Raw genomic sequence first — 19667 nt, forward strand, 5'->3', positions numbered from 1 at the left:
TGTAAACACAGACACGCATTTGTCTCGTAACTTGACTTGGTTTAATGAACTTTAAATATTTCTAACAATGACGGACAACTCTTCAACGGGCCTGTTTTCGAGCCATTTAACAATTGGCGGGGGTTTTTAAAAACACTTCCCCTCACTGTGCAGTAACCCCTGTAATAGTGGATCGTTTAATAGTGCTGACAAACCAGAAGAGCAACACTACTGCTCCTCGTCTGGACTTCTTTGTGTGTTGTTGCCCCGGTCTGGATCTTTGAGACGGAGGATGCGGATGATTTTACTCTCTGGAAGAGAGCTGAAAGAACAAAGAAGAAGAGCAACAAAGACGTGAGTGCCTCCCTCTCACAGAAACTAAGAAGCTCGTTTACTCAGAGACTCTGCAGTAGCTGCAGTGAATACATCACAGTCTGTTGTATCAGTGAATACCTCATGCTCTGTGGGGTCAGGAAGATGAACTGTCTGTAGCGTTGACCAGAAGCCACCTTCAGCATCATGTCCATCGATATTCTCCTGTTCACCATGTCCTAAGTGAAGAAAAGAGAAAACCCTGCAAATGAACAGCCTCCAAACTGTTCCTTCCCCCTCTTGATGCTCTTGTTCAGACAAATAAAAATCTCTCTCTTCTTACCATGTAAACATCAAACTCGTCGAGACAGCGGAAAGGCGCCTCCGTGATGGCCCAAAGAGAGAGAACGAAGCACACGGTGGAGAAGGAGCGCTCGCCTCCGGACAGAGAGCGCATGTCACTCAAGTCAGCCTTGTTTCCCTGGCCCGGCTGCACCTGCAGAGGAACGGAGGAGGAATCGGTGTCATTTCTCTGATCATTACACCTGGATAAGAAGCCGTAGCAGTCGCTCATTGCCACTACGGCGTTTAGTCGAGTTAGTTTGGTCGTACTGAGATGGAGAGGGTTTCATTCTTGTGGTCAAAGGCCATTCTTCCGGTGTATCCTCTCTGGGCCAGCATGCTGTCAAAGTAGTATTTACAGCGGGCCGAGAGGAACCTGCAGAGAACGGAGACATGTGGACATGGAAGGAAGAACATCAGGGAACACAAAGAGACAAGTGACACAATTAACACTTCTTCTTTTTTGGGATTTTGCTAATCCATTAGATCGAAAAGAAACATGAATTTATCAACGTTAGATAAATGAAAGAGCTCCCACCTCCTGAGCTCAGCGTACACCTGCAGTCTCCGGTTCATGACACTATCGAGACTCTTGATGAAGCTGTTGAGGTACTTCATTTGCTGTGCCATGTTCTTGTAGCTCTCCAGAGCCTCGTGATACTGCCTAGACACGAGAAGGTGAGACAGACGAAAAGGTGTTGGTGTTAAAAAAAGAAGAAGAAAAGATTTCATTTCATAATAGAGTAAAGACGTACAACTGATGCTTACACGCGTGTCATGACACCACGGTTCAAGCACTACATTGTCATGCGACGCCCTGGTCTAGGTGACGTACCTCACTACCTCCTCGCGGTCCCCCTGTTGTTCCTGCTGGGTCTTGATCTTCACCTTCAGACGGTTGATCTCGCTGTCTAGACTCCTGGCTGTCCGTCGTACTTCTAGTCGCTCTGGACAGATTTCCCTGGCCTTGGCCACAGATGTCTGAACCGCAGGGTGAGAAAAAGTGTCAAAATACATTTACTGCCTCGCAGTCGTATACATAATGCCCCGGCCACAGCTATTGCTATTTGAATTAAAATAGTTAATTTTTGTTAAATTAGCCATGAAGCCCAGCCGCCCCGTGTATCTCCGTTCGGCACACCTGAAGTTCCTGCTCTTTGCTCTCCTGGTTGGCTTCGAGGGTCTGGATGCTGCGGAGATGGGCGCTGCGTTTCTCGTCATAGTGTTTCTTGTGATGCCTGCACTTCATCACATCCTGGTCCGCCTTACTCAGCTCCTCCTGTAGAAGGACAGAAGGACGAGCGCACGGAAGAGCAACCGCGTGAGCTTCCCCCGGTATTCAGGGGATAGAGATCTAAATCTTTCTTTTATCCTAAATACAAGACTATATATAAATATATATATATATATATATATATTTATTACCTTGACGGGGTCTGCTTCCTCAGCGACAGTGTTGATCTGCTCTTTGTGCTGCTTGTACTCCTGCTCTGCCTTCTCATAGGATGCCTTGAAGTCAATCATCTGAGCTCGGGCCTCGTCGTACTCGGCACGCTTGGACGAGATCTTAGAAACGATCTCTTGAAGATCTTCCTCCTGTAGTAGAGTGTGAGAGTAGCATATCACCCCAGGTGTCTATCTGTGCTGATTATTTGGAGATCATACATTTATGTGGGACGTTTTCCTGCAGTCAATATTCCATATTTTCTTTCCTACGTGTATCTACTGAGATGATTGTTGTACTGCACTGATGTGTTCTGTACAAACCAGGGGATTGAGGTCCTCTGACTGAGGCTCTTCCATATTTTGTAGGTCAGTCAGCTCCAGCTGTAGCTTTGTGGCCGTGGCCTGGAACAAATATACAAAATCATGAAATATATCAGTGCAGAATACTCGACATTTGATTTGGAAATTCCTTTTTGATTGAGCAGTATTTCCAACTGAAAGGTTAAATGTTTATGCATCGATTTGAAATTACTTGATAAATGATGAATTGTGTATTAGCGGTAAAAGGGTTACTTTGGTAGTCCTCTGCTCTACTAGGGTTCTTCTCAGCAGCCCTTCGTTCTGTTTGATGTCGTCGTCGAGCTTCTTCATCTGTTGCTGGAAGCGAGACGCCTGAGCCCTCTGGTTCTCGATCTCCCTCTGCAAGTGCCTGAGAGCAAAGAGAGGAACCAGGAGACAGAGAAGGTGTTACCATAAAAGCATTTCCTACAAATACTGCCTGATGTGAAAAAATGGAAGCTAAACATGTCCATTATCTACACACGGTCTTTCTACATACAACAAGCAAGATAAGGTTTACATGAGACAAATAAAAGACAAAGAGAGAGTATTACCACACACACACACACACACACACACACACACACACACACACACACACACACACACACACACACACACCTGATCTCCTCCTCAACATCTCCTGAGAGGTAGTTGGCTCTGGTCTGCTCAGCAGTGTAACTCCGGTTATTGAAGATCTGATCTCCGTCCTTGGAAAAGGCCTGGGTACAGTGCTGAGGAGGGTTTCTGGCCTGCATCACTCGCCGAGCGTCCGTTCGATTCTACGCCACCAAAAGTGCACACGCAGAGTAAATGTACAGTTCAAATAATAGGTCAGTTGTTACATTGACTGCTGTGTCAGAAACACACCAACACCGCGAGTCCGTTAAGTGTTTGCGTCGGTGTAGTGGAAACACCGTACCTTAATGAGTAGAATGCTCTCAATGCCCCGTTGATCAATCAAGCAGTTGGCCACAACCGGGTCCTCAATTTCCAGAGCTTGAAGCACGGAGGGGTATTCAGGGTGATTGACGGCCCTGACAAGAAGACACAAACCACATAGTATACCATGGTATTCAAGTGATACTTCATGCAAAATGTGTCCCTTAAGTAACAGACTGAAATGAAGCTGTGTAGATTTGATAACTTTGAAAACCGGACCAGCAGGTGAATGTTGTCCATGACCTCACCTCGATCTCGTATCGTGGACTCTTGAAAGAAAATTGCTGGTGATGATGGCCGGTCTACGGCCAGTTGGGAACATTTTAGACATGAGGCCCTGCAGCACCTTCTCATCCTCGTGGTTGTCACAAGTGAAGGCCTGCAGCTGCCCTTTAAGACATACTTCAACAGACAAGGCTAACTCCGGGTCCTTCAGGCTAATGAGGTAACCTGTAGAGGGGAAGGAAACGAGAAAAGAGAAAGCAAGTTAGAGGAGCATTTTTCACAGAAGTCACCTTTTGGCACAGCTGATTTTGTGATTCAATAGGGTGAGAAAGGAATCAGGCCTGGAATATACAGATGTTGACCAAAGCACAACTGGGCACCGGGTCTTACCCAGAGGTCCTCGAGGTGTGTGCTTTAACTGGCCCCGTCTGTGAGCTTCCTGGATGGCGTTGAGGAATGCAGGCATGTGTTCTCCAAAACGCCGCAGGCGATTGGACCGACTGCTCTCCATAGTCTGCAGGTTCCTTCTGTTGGCGTCAATGGACCTCTGGAGCGCTTCCTGCTCTTTCCTGAGGACAGAGGTGGGCGGGTGGTACTGTATCAGTTATTCCACTGCCGTACTAATCCAACAGACTAATTCATCTATTTCTAATTGGGTTTATTTAGATACAAATGCATTTATTCCAGCTCAACTTCAACTGTCAAGCTCACAGTGGGGTTTCTTTCTGATTCTGCGGACATTTATTTGTTTCGGTTCCCTACCTGATCTTTCCTTGCTCTTCCTTGGCCCGGTTGCAGACATGGTGGTACTGGTCAATCTGCTGGCTGAGAGTGGCGATCTGGTGACTCATGTTTTCGAGCTCCGCCTGTATCTGCTTCATACGCTCCGTCCTGGCCTGGCTTTCCGCTCCCGATGTCTGACTGATGCTACAGCGAAAATTGGAAGGAAGACAAAAAGCAACAACAACAAAATAAATACATGTATAAACACGGACCGCGTGAACACAAAATGAGGTCGTACCTCAGCTTGAGATCATTGATCCTCGAGGACAGCTGGACTTTGTCCTTTTCCAGGTCCCTCAGGTTAGCCTTGAATCTGTGCACAGTGACCTAGCTCACATACATAATCGGATATTAGAAACACTGGTCAGTTACACAACAAGCTCTCACTATAATAACCTTAATGATATCTGACAAGATGAGCAGAAAGCAAGAACCAATACACTGCTTTATATTGTGGGAGACTTATTCAATTCACTTGCAGCACTCGCATGAAAGCGACTGAACCAGTTGACTGTGTTTTCTGGACTAACGTATTTTCTGAACTCTGACCTCGCTAGACTTGAGGAGGGTATTCCGTCTCTGGGCCTCGGCCTTGAGCTCGGCACATTTGGGCTGTAGCTCCTGGACTTGCTGCGTGATCTCCTCCAAGTGTTCCTGGATCTGCCTGGATTTCTTCTCCGCCTCCTCGACCTTATTCTGTATTATTACATAAACACAGATCAGAGAGGCGGGGGTTAAAAGGTTAGAGGAGAGAAGAGAGCTTAGTGCAGAAAAGTGCAAAGTCGTGGTGTAAGTTATCAAACAGAGGCAGTTATTAAATTACTGGTGATTCTAAAAACACACACTAAATACAGTGATTTGATGGAGAATACTAAAGAAGTTGCATACCTTCCATTCATCCACCTTCTCGTCATATTTCTCTGTAGAATGTCGGTCTGACTGCAGCTTCTCTTTTATTGGCTCCAACTCCTTCTCCATCTCAATCACCTGCAACATCAGAGGACACGTGACTCCCGGTTGCTTCATTAGTGTGAACACTGTGTAACATACTTGGGGCACAGATTTATACTCAGAAACGGTTTGAATAAGCTGTGAAAACCAACTGTACCAAAACAAGGAAGTCAACCACTATTCAGAACGAGTTGTCATGACTAAGTCTCGTTCAGACATTGGTCCGTAAACGCTTGCTTTCATTTTGAGACGACAACAAAGGCAAGCTATGAGGTCACAGAGGAGCGGACCTCATCCTCATTTCCTTAACAGCCCAACGTGTCTCTGCATGAAGGAGGTTGGAATTCAAAATTGGGAGAAGAACATAGGAGAACATGATCTCACCAAAGCCCAAGCCATTTGCTTCTGCAAGTCCTCCAGTTTGGTGTGCATTTCATCCAAAGATGCCATGTTCTTGTAGCGGTCCTCTTTCTCCACGTATTTCCGCTTCAAGTCTTTCAAGCACTGAAACGGTAAAGTAATAACTGTTTATGGTTGTATAAAACTGTATTGTTTCTATTTGAAGCCTTTAAATTGATCAACAGTATAGTTCTGCATCAATATAATTAGTCCTGCAATAACGTGACGCTTTCTGGCCACATGGGGGCAGTAGAAACATCGACATATCGTCACCTTCATGCAGACAGTTGCTTATTTACATATCCAGCAGCTCCTGTCTTTGTATCCACATGGTGAACATCCAAGTCCAGTATTCACTCTCTGGTATGAATCTGTCAGCCAAGCGGAGTCTTACTTCACTGTGTTGCTGAACTTTGTCCTCCGTGACGTGTTTGGTGGTTTTGATGTAAACAAAGTCTTCTCTCATCTGCTCCAGCTGGGTAGCTTTCATAAAAAACTGTAAGAGGAATGAAAAAAAGAAATAAATCACAGTCAAAGTTCACAAAAACAAAAAGAGAAAACGTTCTTCTTTAAATGTGTCTGAATGGAATCACCTTATATTTGTCCCCCTCTCCCTTGGAGTGGAGGAAGTATTTGCTCATCTCTTGAGTGAGGACGGAGACGGGGTTGTTCACCTTTGGGGGGGAAAGCTGATGATGACTTCCTCTAACCAATACAGCAGCTTTATCTCACATTCTGCTGCAATGAAGATTAAAGAACGTTGTAATGCATGCAGAGCTCATACCTGTATGTTGAAATTGTCCAGGATAGACAACAGCTCTTCCTTTTTGGTTGAGACAATTTGACCTAGAAGAGGAAAGAAATACATACGTTTATTAATCGCTAATAATACAGATTCACACAGCTGTCAGAAGTAGTAATTTGCATACTCATATTGTTAAACTTTCCTTTCTTTTTCACTCTTGCCTTATGCTGCTTTTTATCGTGAACAGAAAAACATTCATCATCGTTTAACAATTATCGATAAACATGATTTTTTTTTTCAACCATCAATAAATGAATCCTTTGGTCTATAAAATGTCAGAAATTTATGAAAATGAGCCTAACATGACAAGAACAAAATTGCTATATTTTACTATAATGTCCAGACATGGAAAAGTACTACTTAAATGTTATATATTGTAAGCACTGTGCAGTAGTAGAAGAGAAGTGTATAGCTCTTCACAGTCTTTACCTGATTTGCTCCTCAGCTTGTAGGTTCTCAGGCCCTCCCGTGTGATTCTCAGGTCGACGATGATGGCTGCACCGTACACCTCCGGTTTGTAAGCATCCCTTCCTTTGTTACGCAGGGTGATCGATACGTCAGCAGAGCTGGGGAACGAGTAACACACGTTCAATCTTTTAACACAAGTTAACTTTTACATGCGATACTTCTCAAAATGTCAAACACAATGGGATTTGAGAGTCCCCCCTCTCTCGTAGAGAGAAGACGATATATACTTGACATCTCGTCAAATGTGTAGCTCTAGCAAAGAAGCCTTCACGGAAGATATGTTTACACCAGAAATTTCTTTAAGGTGAAGAGTTGAGAAGAACTTGAAGGACAACATTCATGAAACGGACGGACAGACACTCAACAACCTGCATGTTGAAAAAGAGAACCATGATGTGGTGCAAGGTTCTAACCTTTCTCCTTCCTTCACAAAACCCTTGAGGGATAATCCTCGGTTCGTGGCGTGTGCGTTCCCGCCTAAGGCCACGATGAGAGCCGTCAGAACGGCACTCTTTCCACCTGTCACACAAGCAGTTAGTGCAGAAAACAAAGATTTCTGACACTGAAATAACCAAATGAACCAAATGAAAGATAAGAAGGATACAACGTAGACAGGGAACTTAGCAATATAGGAACAGAAATACATGATTTAGGTTCAAGACGTTACACAGATCCAACTTTGGGCAGACAAGAGGATTCATGATAAATGCACAACTTAAAAAGTACAGACATAGAAATCTGAGCACCGATCACATACAATAATGAGACACGTGTGATTTTCATGTTGAATGCATAGCATGAAGAAAGAAATATTGAACACTAACAGAAATAAAAGCTAAATCAACAAACAAAACAAATGTGCATTTGCTTATTGTAGCTCAAGGATGCATCTTCATTCAGTTCAGTTCAGCCTCCATTAGCCTCACGGCTGCACTCACTTCCATTGTTGCCGACCACAAAGTTGACATTGGAACCAAACGTGAAGGGGCCAAGGAGAGAGTGACACATGAAGTTCTTCAGTGTGATGCTCTCCACGATGCCTGCATCACTCACCACCTCACGAGCGCCCTGCACCTAAACACAGGTTGAACCGTGAAACATTTCATGTTACACAATAGTGTGCGTCTTTATCATTCTGAGAGAGTCTGTTCTAAACAAGACAGAGTGAAGGGGAAATAGATGATAACATCTCTGCAGGAACAGGATGTTTCAGAAACATTTGACAGCACATACCTGTCCATTCTGTAGAGGCTCTTCCTGGTCAACATCTTCATCTTCTACATCTTCCTCCTCAGCAGCAGCAGCAGCAGCAGCAGGTCTGACCCGTTTGTTGGGGTTGTCACTGACAGAGCTGCTTTTCCTTTTCGACATCTCGGCCACCTTAACCTAGCCTTATGGATAGAAACGAAACTGAAAGCTCACGGTTTAAACCGCAGCTCTTGTTCTCTAGCTTGAAGGCTATTTGTCGGTTTGTCTGTGTTGCGTAATGTCTTTCGCGAAACCGACAGTTGGAACACTGGCCGCAGACTAACGTCAAACGAAAACGAAAGTAACGTTGACGTTACATATCAGGCTAGCCGTTACAAACTAACGTTAGCTTAGCTGGCTAACTGACGCTACATGCTAAACAGTTAACAAGTATTGAGCCAGCGAGCAGCGGAGTTGTGTTGTGGTTTAGTTTGCGTCGCTGTAAGAATTAGTAAAGGACTGGCATGTTAGTTCATGGAGGGACTGCTTACCGATACCGTAGTGAGAGGCAGCCGCACACAACCAGAAGACTTGCTGGGGGGGGGGGGGGGGGGGGGGGGACCGTGGGACGGCTGATAGTCAAATTCGCGCCCAGTATTTCCGGGGTACTCTCGCGTGGTTATAGGAGTTCACGAGACCACAAAAGCCGTTTGCGTCATAAACATCAGACACCGTCCTATGATCATCGTACACGGTGCTTTAACTATCCTTAACAGTCGCACGTCACTGAAACATGTCAAAGACAAGAACGCTCTAAAGGTTTTTTATTTACTTGATAGCTTTAAGTTAATTTGAGATAGCCCTGCTGTCGTGATTTATTTATTTTATTTATTTATTTTATTTGTAGCCACTTTGTTTGATTTGATTTTGATCTTGGCAGAAGTATTTTTTGTTTTGTTATTTTCTCTAAAAGAAATCCTTAAATCAGAATCAGAATCAGCTTTATTGGCCATGTATGCGTACACATACATGGAATTTGATTTTCACATTACTTTCAACGGACATTAAAGACATCAAAGTAGAACAGAGAAACCAAGCATTAACATTTAACTAATATGTACAATATACATTCTAAATAATAAAGTGGCAAAATAGTGAAACCGATTGAATTGTGCTTAGACCGCAGTCTGGAGTCTTTTTGTTAAAACATATAACATACAAGTGTGTACTGTGGAAAAAAAAACGTGAATATAGCACTTCTTCCTTAAATGGAGAGAGAGAGAGAGAGAGAGAGAGAGAGAGAGAGAGAGAGAGAGAGAGAGAGAGAGAGATTGATTGATAGATAAGGGGGAATTTGTTCGCTACAGCAGCAACAAATATATAATACTACAAATAGCTAAATACTGCAGTATTTTCAGGAGTGGGCTACAGAGCACATTCACTAGGGATTGCTTTTTAAAACCGGCTTTAAAGATTATGAACACTGCGCAATAGACTGTGTACATAAGAAGTGAGACTAAAACCCGAGGGTGGCTGTAACGCAACGTGAATTCAACCGCCGTAAAAACCCTCAACGGAGAAGAAGTCGCCTCTATGACGTAACTTTACTGCGACAAACCGCCTGGACTTGTTTACAGACGAAGCTTTAGGCTGAGCAGTGGTTGTTTTGTGAAAATGACGGACCAAAAAGCGGAGAATATTAGCTCTGTCCCCATCGATGAGTTCAGCAATTTAAGAATCACATCCGTATGGACGTTCCTCATGTCTGTAAGTTACATTTGATTTCCTACGAGTAAACGTTAGCGGTCGTAGCTACCCCTGCTAATAGACAGGCTACCTTTTCTAAACCGTCATTACCCACTTGGAGCAGCTCTATTCCCGGGTGACCGCTGCCCAATTGTGTGCTTCCGTTTACAGGTGCAGTGGTCGGAGTCCTGGCTAATCGGGCTGTTGCTGTTTCATGTCGTGTGTTTGTTTCTGACCGTGTTGACGTGCAGATACTACAGAGCGCAGATTTGTCACTTCCTGCTCATGGGTAAGTGAATACAAGAGAACCGAGCAGTGTGTGTGTGTGTGTGTGTGTGTGTGTGTGTGTGTGTGTGTGTGTGTTACCAGTAAACACTGAATAAGACCAGTTCACCGTCAGTAAATCCTGTGAACCTTGTTGAATTTGTTTATTTTGCTGTATCGGTTACTGACTGACATCTCCGTCTTACAGTTGGTCTGGTGTATAGTGCTGAATATTTAAATGAGCTGGCAGCCATGAACTGGAGGTAAGACAATTCAGCAGAATATTATTTTTGCTACTTTCATGTGGTAAATAACATATGTATGCAGAGGCTCTGTTGTTCAAAAACAGGCCACATATTCAGTCATTAAGATTTCATGAAGCGTAATTATTTTCTTGCAGGTCCTTCTCTAATTTCCAGTACTTTGACTCCAAGGGCATGTTCATATCTTTGGTGTACTCCATCCCTCTGCTGCTGAATACAGTCATAATTGTGGTAAGCGTCATTGTTCAGCCTCAACCTCAGTTAAAGTGTGATGAGTGCGACGTGATACGTGGATGTCTTGTGGTGTGCATTGACAGATGGTGTGGGTGTACAGGACGTTTTCCACTATGACTGAGCTGAAGACACTCCAGCTCAAGCGAAAGGCCCGCAGAGAGATGAGGGAGAAGAATGACTGATCTCCCTCCTCGTGTCCAAAATGGACTCCATTTGGAGGTGTTGAGAATCGGTGCCTCCGCCATGCTCATCCTGAATTTCGGAGGACGAAGACGGATTCCTCCTTGTGACCGTGAATAGATTGTTTCGTTGATGTCGGTCAGGACTGGCTGTCTGTTTCTGGTGACAGCTGTTGTAAAAATAAAAAAATGCCGGTGAAATACTGTACGCTATGATATATATACGAGGACCAAAGGACGTTTACTGTTTTGTACAAATGTTGTTTTAAAGTTGTTGAAATGCACAAAGAAAGATAAAGTGTTTTTGAACGACTTTCATGTAACTGTTGATTTGTACCAGAAGGTCGTTGTATGGATCATGGAGAAGCTTTAATCTATGACTGGTCATTATCGATCTGTTGATTAAGATGAGGGAAGAGCATACTGACAAAAATTGCCTAAAATCAATGTCATTACAACAGCAGCACCCAATTACAAGAAAGGCTGGTGTTCAGGCTCAATATAGAAATATGCTGGCCTCTTAGCTATGTTATGAATTATGAATCCAAATGATTGATTGAATACATTTGTATGGATTATCTGTGAATTACACCTTTTTATTTTTATTTTTTTTATGTACAGGTTAAAAGTGAAACCTCGTCATGGTTTCAGTGAAGGCCTGAGGATGTTGTTGCACCACTAGAGAGCAGTATAAACTAGATGACATGAGACAGGTTCCTATGGAGACTTTGTCCTCAACTCACACCGTCTCTAAATGCATCTGATATATATATATATACCGTATGTGGCCAGGCGAGTTTCTTTGTATAGCACACTTCAACAACAAGGCAATTCAAAGAGCTTCACATAAAACCATTAAAAACATCAAAACATAAGGCAAGAGAAAAGATTTAAACACAAAGGACATTCATTGAAACATTAAAAACGGTTATTAAAACACTGTATAAGAAATATAATACAGTAGTAAAATGCAGGAAATCTGCTAATCTTGGCAGTTGAGTCATGTCTAACTGAATACGTATTCAAGCACCTAGACAAGTTCAGAAGTGTCTCTGTGAAACAAACGATTGGAGCGGATACTACACTCTGAAATAAGTTGCAGCCAAAACCACTAGTTGCTGTACCTCAGACATGGCTGCTCTCCTCTGGTTTGACATGTAAAATAGTACATTGCACAACATCCAGTCAGCTGCAGTCCTTTGGGGGAAACCGCTGTGGATGAAAGAAACACACCTGTGAGAAAGAGAGTGATAGTAGAACAGCACAGAACACACAGGACAGCAGGCGGGACAAAGACCGGGACAAAGATCGGGAAAGGACGCCTTGAAGTGCATCTTAGAACAAACAACCCAATGAACCGGGAGGCAGATGAGCTACGAGATCCATAACTATTAGATAGATGAGGTCTGATTGGGCAATTAATAATCAAGTTGGTCAACTGACAAGTGAAAAAACAAGTAAACCATCAGTAAAACTGATAAAGTTGTCAATGGACGTTGTAGACCGAGGCCGGTTATTGCATTAGGAATGTTACACCAGAGCTGTGAGAAACATTTTGAGATCCTTGCCCAGAAACTGACACGCTCATCAAGGATGAATCATGTCAATGTGTTGCTTGTAAGCTGAAGCTGAGGTTCCCACAGGTCCTGTGCAGTCAAAACGTTACAGATGGGGAACTGTGGTGCACAGAGTTATAGGTGTAACATGTATTAGTACTAGTGTCTGATCTGTACAAATTCAATCAATTTAGTTTTATTCGTCACATGTAATACAGGTACATTTCCCGTAAGATGTAATCCCAGCAGTTCCCGTAATGATGTGCGTGGGGAGAGACGGGTCGTAAATCATCTCTTGGCAGGATAAAGCGCCGCACATGTTCAAAAAGAACCACTCTTTGCAGGGTTTTGCGTTCTAGTTGCGGTGATGGTGCAGGAGTAGAAATCCCTCAGTATTTAAATGGATACCCAAACACCCTCGAGCGTCTCAGGTGAAACAGACTCTGCCTTGTCTTTTTCTCGACTGAGTCAGTTTGTAGCGCCCAGTTCAGGCCCTCAGTGATGCGAACGCCGAGGTTCTTGAAGCCGTTTACCCTCTCCACCGAGGACTCACTGACATCAGCGGCTCCTTCCCTGCTTCGTCCGCCATCGGCTCCTCAGTCTTGCTGATGTTCAGGAGCAGGATGTCGTCCTGACACCAGTGGGTCACATCGGGTAGGCCTTTTCATTGTTACCTGTGATCACAGCTGATGATGGTGTCGCAGTAGAAAGTGGCTGATTATCATGTTATCAGTGATAATAGCAAGATCCCATGGCACAAACTTTACCTTTAACAACTAGATGTCCCATTATATTGTATGTTCCCTGAAGTACCTTTAATATCATCTTAGTATTACACAGTATTTTTGTCATTAATATGGTTAATGCAGCCCTTCGTTGAAGTTACTTTTCTTAAAATAATTGAACCGATATTGAAAAAGCTCTGTCGGTTCCAACAATGTTTGGCTGCACAGTTTGTAACTGACCCACTGCTTGTCATGTTCATCTAGTTAAAAGGGAACTGCTGGAGGGAGCTGCACATAATCTGATAAATTCCCTCAAGTGACGTCATAAACAAACGTATGTCGAAGTTGTATGCATGAAAAGCATTTCAACCATTCACCTGCACGTCATCCTCACAACTCACACACGTCTGGCGCGGATCCACAGAACTTCCTCGTAATGACATGACAGTGAGTGAAGCTAAAGCATGACTCCAGTTGAGAGAATGTGAATAGGCAGATGTTGTATTGGCCAGAAACAGTCGTGCACTTTGAGTTTACATCTCAGCACAGAAAGGAAATGAGCTCAAGTCGTGTTTTCGTTCTCCGCCACAATGTTCTCTCTCACTATTTCTATACAGTTTATGTTGGCTGCTGCTGTGCTTCTCAACATCTGTGGTGTATAATCTACTGGTGAAGATGTTTGGCAGGACTCTGTGTTTGTTACAATGTTGCGCTAATAAGAGCAGTTTTAACCACTTTTCCATAAATCTTGTACCGGTTGTAAAAAATACCTTCTTGCACAGCAGCAGAGCTTAAATAAAGATGAACTTGTGCATTTTTCTCTTCCACATCAGGTCTAAATGTAGATTTTACAGTGTTAACAACACATATTCATATGTTTCACTGTGCCAAGAGCTTTTTTTTATGATGAAAATATCATAATTAAAAATGAAGTAGATTATTTTACCAGCCGCAATGGTGTGTGGCTGGACTCGTCCGGTGAACACAGTGGTTAGTGACTCCGAGATGTTCCTCAGGAGTCGGTAGAGACCAAAGACTGAGCTGAAAGAGACCACAAACATCCAAAAACAATATGTTGGTTGCTTTGTAACAGCTGGATGGATAAATACGCAGCCGTTTGCTCACAATCATATCAACTTAATAGTGATATGTCAATGTTGTGTTATTCCAATACATGTTTTGTACCAACAATACTGTTATGTTACCTTGACATATTGTAGGGAAGGTGTTGCAAATTGCCAAAAATATGAATTCTGGAGAAAACCTTTCAACAGATACAATAACGTTCAACTCCTCTCCTTCAATCATTTCATCCAGTCTCTGACGACACACTGTAAGAATTAGTGTATATTCCATACATCATTATATATACAGTTATGTATAACAAGGACAGCAATGTTAAACTGTTATCAAGCATTCATAATGCTAACAATAAATAGAATTATATTATATCTTTTATATTGATGACGCATACGTTAAACACCTAAAATGTCACTTTACTGAGTTTTTAAGTGTGTTTTAAGCAATTATTATGTGTTAAACTATGTATAAATGCTAAACGGGGGGTAGGGGGTTGAAGTTAAACAGCGTCCCGTAGCTTTAGGTAGCGAGGGCTGCATACTTTAACCTGGTGGGGGGGGGTCCTGCAGCAGCATGTCTCCGCAGGTTGAGTCACACCGACTGAGCATGCTCTGTAATACAATAAATGAGAAAAGAGGGAGAGCGAGCGGAAAAACTGGAATAACTGATGCAGAGTGATAGATGAGTCACTCAGTGTGTGCTTATGAATGAGTCAGTGTGATGAACATGATTATATAGATATATTTTATAGAAATTTTATGCACACTGGTGATATAAAAAGCCTGGCGATGTCTGAAATCATTACAGTATGATGTACTTTCATTCACGGGTTTTATTTTAAATCCAGACATATACCAAATTGTATTCAACCTTTATTAATGTATTTGAATTACAATACGTCTCCAGGGTACAGACTATAAGCCTCAAAGAGCTTGAACTCAGTGATTCACTCTAAGTGAGTCATTGATAAGCCTGTATCACTTTCACCAGAACACACTGACCATCACCTTCTTCCATCATCGTCTGCTTTAAGAGCAGCTACTGAACATCAGGTCACTTTTATTATTCCAACATGAGACATTTAAGTTGTTTTTCTTCTTAAAACAATACAATTTTGAGGGTTGTTAAAATGAATACTAATTATACTATTATAATTTGTTTAAGCAGTTACAAAGTGCTTCACAATTCTGATTATATGGTACATATAATCTTTTGTTTTATTATAATTTGTCTATTCTATATTTATGCTCTTGAATCTTGCAGTACTTTGCCTGTATTTTTATTTCCTTAATATCTTTATTATATATTGTTATTGTTGACTACATGCACCAAACATCCAGACACATTCCTGAACCTACTTAGCAGTAAACCCAATTCTGAGTCTTTAGCATATGAAACCAAGTCTAATGTATTAAAACGTGACGGTGGTAAGCTGAATTAAATTAAAGACAGACACTGACTTGGTGGGCCTTATGAAAAAGTTGCAGTTGGTTTCAAACATTCGGGTCTTTGCAGAAAAAGTTCCCAAAGAAACAAGTTTGATTTAAGCAACTAAAATAAAAAAACCTGTTGGCTCCTCAAAGAGTGTAGATGGAAATGTAGGTGTTTAGTTCAAGAGCGTAGATTCACGAAGTGTTACTCTGCCATGCAGATTGTTTTCAGGTTGGTTTGTTTGTCTATTTGTCAGCAGGGTTACGGACAAACGGTGGAAGGGTATAGCCAAGGAGGAACCCATTCAATTTGGGAGCCGATCCCAATCACGACTCAATCATAAACTAGATTTATGTTTATGCAGGCGAGATAATTGCCAACATCTACTCCTCAACATTCTCATCATTTCCTTATTCATGCTGCCATTTTCGCGCAGTGACCGGTTTCGCTCCATTACAGATATCCTGCCCATCCATCATGAAAAGCTGCAGGTCATACAGAAGACTTCATGCCAAGTCTTTCACTGTGGTCCTCGACAAAGCGCTTGCGTCACAACGTCAGACCACGTCTCCTTGATGCAGGGACCTTTGTGTGACTACACACAGTAACAATGAGAACAAAGTGAACAATCTCATTATACCGTGTGCCTACAGACATTATTACCCAGCAGTAACGGAGCCAGATGAATATCGTTTCCAAATGACTGAGAGTTTCTTTCAGCCAGATGTGTTTCATCTTAAAAGTCCTTTAACTGTACCAAGAAAGTATGTGTGAGTCAATTTAACCACCTACAGATAAGTATTTTGTGTGTGGAAACATCCTGAAGAGACCAATGCAATTTGGTGCCACATAAATCAGGGATTGGCTGGAGTAGAAATTTCTATTTGGACCCAAGTAAATAGCAATTCATCATTCACTAGAAACATTTAGAAAATTTAAATTACTGAATGTTCAGCCGCCCTGCTGTGCCCCGACTCAAAGACTCTCTTACTTACGATAATTGGAATTAATTAATTGAAGACAGACCTATTCAACATAGTTGCTATTTTTCCTATTATTGGTTTATGTGTTATTGCCTACATTTTCTGTGCAACTGTTGGCATATCTAACAATTTTTACATTTTGTACTCCGATCATGTTCATCATCATGCCCTGGTTATAACCCCATTAATTAATTCCCTGTCCAACACCAAATTTGTCAAACCGAGTTGTCTGTCTTTGACACAAGGACTTGATCTAATGGTTTATCTGCGCAACAGATTTTGGTCTCAGAGACGGACCAAGAACACCAAACCCTAACCGTCCCTAAAAAGAGAGGCGCTGAGGAGGGAATCAGAACCAGAGGTGTTGAGTCGATGGAGATTAAATGATAGAGAGAACTGTTGAAATACAGGAAGCCCATCAATACTTCTGTTTTGATAAAAAAAAACATTGGATATCTCAAGAATTTAAGTTGACAAAGTTTAGATATTAAGTTCAGAGAGTAATACTGCATTCAACACGGGTGTATCAAGCAGGCAGATGGCTGTTCTTTGCAATGAAATCCTGCCAAGTGGGTTAGTCTCCCAACATAATACCATAAATTCATGGGTGGACATGCAAACGCCCTTACATAAACACGTAAAAATGTATCCGAGGTCATTAACTGCACGGTATTTATCAAAGGAAAAGGAAAGGCAGTCAACTTTACATGCAGCCTCAGTCTTAAGGAGAATAATATCAGGAAGGATGAGAATGGAGCCATGGATGGAGGGTCTGCTGAATGAAATAAGCTTATTAATGTCCATTCTCACACATATCTGTCTGGACAACGTGTACACTCTAGGGACAGTGTCTCCATTGTCACTTATGCCAATTTGGTGCTCCTATCTGAAGCGCATGAATCATAGCCCATTATTGTGATGAATTTTAGGACTTTGTCACTCAGAGTGAGATACCTCATTTCCTCTGTGCGGCTGTAGAGAGGAGGAGAAGACGGGTTGAATCCATCGCTCTACGGTCCATCTCTTCTACTAAGCATCTTGTTGAGGGATCAGTGCTTTCAAACAATCATGCATGAGAAAAGAGACAGTGCAGCATATACATACTTTTGATTTAATGACCATCTCACTTCCTATTCATAAAATGACTCATCGCCCCCTCTGCAGAGAGAGAGGGGGGGGGGGGGGGGGGGGCTGGTGGGGTCGTCCCAGCATGTTGCGGCTTCGATGCGCTGTAACGCAGAATGTCAGCATGAGGCCCAATGGGAGGGCTCCGTGGCACGTAGGATAACCCCAAGGTGGTGGGTACTGTACACGTGTCGTCTTGACCGCAGAGAGCTCGACATACAGAGGCCCCCATGCCTTCTTTGCATACACTTTAATCAGACAGATGCTGACAGATGCTAACCGACAGGTTTGTTATTTCATCATCTGCTGATCCTTTCCTCGGCAAGCCCGATGTTGGTTAAACTAAAACCAGTTTCAAAACGGAAGACTGAACATAATGAAAGCAATTCACACAGGCAATATGGAGTAAATTATGGAAAAAAAAACTATATATTGATATAGAACCAGAATGTGCAGCAGTATCCTGATTACGACCGGGTCTCTGATGTATCCCAGTTATATGCGTTGCTCATGTAAACATAATTTCCTGGTTTCAGAAACCCTAATATGCTATCTGAAATACTTCGATAGAAACAAGGATATCGTGTCATGTAAACAAACCTGAATACTGTAATGGTTTTGAATTTTTTCTTCTTCATGTTCCATGTCAACGTCATTAAAAGCAGAACAGGAATCAGAACCGGCATACTAGTGTGTTAATCAGTTAGCTCTGAGTGGCGGTCAATCATCCTTTAAAACTATTTGGATTCAATTAAGACACTTCATTCAAATTCGTAGTACTTTTGGACAATCACGTTCTTACCAAGAGTTACCGGAGAAGATCGATGCCGGTCTCATGTCTTTGCGTTAGATATGAAGCTGGAGTCTGCGGCGCTCTCTTGGTCCTCTCTGCGTGTCACCGGCCACCAGAGCTCCGCCCTGCTACTGCTTAAAAGAACGCGGGATGATTAGCAACAGGCTACAGCTGTGCCAATTAACCCTGGCACTGTTCCCCTGAACCGCTGCCACAGATCCCCCCCCCTGCAGCTGAGCACAGACCACGCCCACTACCACAATCCTCCACTTAGGCCGGGGAGCCGTCCGGCCTAGCCTACTCCCCCCCCCCGTGAAAGGGAATGGAAGTCTGCCGCAGCCAACTGCACTCCTTATGAATCACCTTGAACTTTAAAGGTGCACCTTTTGTCCCGTCTCCCACCACCTCCACCACCTCCACCGTATCCACCCTACGCCCCAGCACACCGCTGGCCTTCTTGACGAGTTCGCTCAGTCTCTTCCCGTCGGCTGCCGAGATGCTGCCGCCCCAGCATAGAAGATCCATAGAAGATGGACCACTCCATCTGTTAGACACTGTACGAGATGAAAAGAAGGACTTTGGGTGTCTGATTGTGTTGTGGAAGATAACATCTGGCAGAGGAAGATGGAAGAGTATAATGTGGATTTTCTTTTTAGAATCACAAGCCTTTGTTCTTTGCCTTTATTACTGTCTCTTACAGTACTGTGTATCTGTCTAGACAGATGAGTCATCATCTCCATCTCCCGACCAGGATTCACATGTGCGACATTAGGAGGCAAATTCTCAGATCCCTGAGCTCCACGAATCCGTCCACCATGTTCACCTCTGGTGATGAACTCCTGTGTCATCAGGTATAGATGTTAATCAAATGTGTGGTTCTTCCTTTTCACCAGACAGACTTTAAAACACGGTCCGCTCTCTTATATTGTGCAAAAAAACAGTTTGTGAATGGGAAACACATGCAGAGGTGATGCATCAAAGTTGGCTGTTTGCTGTGGTCCATTTTTCACAGATGTGTCTGTGTTCTGATATTACAACAGTTACAACAGTCCAAGTCAGTAAAATACTTACAAAAGCAATTACTTTTGTCAGCTTTACATGATTGGTGT

General features: G+C 42.8%; 2 protein-coding genes and 1 long non-coding RNA gene across 4 annotated transcripts; 1 reads left to right on the forward strand and 2 right to left on the reverse strand.

The window, feature by feature from the left end:
* Window positions 1-18: 18 nt before the first annotated feature.
* Window positions 19-8789, reverse strand: si:dkey-119f1.1 (Structural maintenance of chromosomes protein 6-like). 2 transcript variants are annotated; one of them, XM_068724622.1, is made up of 27 exons: window positions 8731-8789; window positions 8225-8382; window positions 7930-8065; window positions 7405-7510; window positions 6953-7089; window positions 6503-6564; window positions 6312-6392; window positions 6113-6214; window positions 5704-5823; window positions 5257-5355; window positions 4918-5064; window positions 4607-4695; window positions 4348-4512; window positions 3976-4154; window positions 3609-3810; window positions 3341-3455; window positions 3040-3200; window positions 2653-2788; window positions 2401-2481; window positions 2059-2229; window positions 1775-1912; window positions 1469-1614; window positions 1172-1297; window positions 904-1009; window positions 635-787; window positions 433-530; window positions 19-301 (listed from the first exon to the last, which is right to left on the reverse strand). In XM_068724622.1, the coding sequence occupies exons 2-27, from the start codon at window positions 8360-8362 to the stop codon at window positions 208-210; spliced, it is 3288 nt and encodes a 1095-aa protein (XP_068580723.1). In that variant the 5' UTR covers window positions 8363-8382; window positions 8731-8789; the 3' UTR covers window positions 19-207. The 2 variants fall into 2 exon arrangements, with proteins under 2 accessions (XP_068580723.1, XP_068580724.1); XM_068724623.1 differs by having other exon boundaries at window positions 8225-8377; window positions 8731-8782.
* Window positions 8790-9524: 735 nt separating this feature from the next.
* tmem18 (transmembrane protein 18) lies at window positions 9525-11178 on the forward strand. The gene is made up of 5 exons (XM_068724557.1): window positions 9525-9946; window positions 10097-10214; window positions 10398-10452; window positions 10590-10683; window positions 10770-11178. The coding sequence occupies exons 1-5, from the start codon at window positions 9854-9856 to the stop codon at window positions 10866-10868; spliced, it is 459 nt and encodes a 152-aa protein (XP_068580658.1). The 5' UTR covers window positions 9525-9853; the 3' UTR covers window positions 10869-11178.
* A 680-nt stretch (window positions 11179-11858) lies between these two features.
* LOC137882270 (uncharacterized) lies at window positions 11859-18725 on the reverse strand. The gene is made up of 3 exons (XR_011103937.1): window positions 18568-18725; window positions 14093-14187; window positions 11859-12077 (listed from the first exon to the last, which is right to left on the reverse strand). It is a non-coding gene; the product is annotated as an uncharacterized lncRNA (long non-coding RNA).
* Between the last annotated feature and the right edge of the window lie 942 nt (window positions 18726-19667).

The sequence above is a fragment of the Cebidichthys violaceus genome, unplaced genomic scaffold, assembly GCF_023349555.1.
Source record: "Cebidichthys violaceus isolate CVI_PGR_0920_01 unplaced genomic scaffold, fCebVio1.0.p SCAF_31, whole genome shotgun sequence".
NCBI classification, from domain to species: domain Eukaryota; kingdom Metazoa; phylum Chordata; class Actinopteri; order Perciformes; family Stichaeidae; genus Cebidichthys; species Cebidichthys violaceus.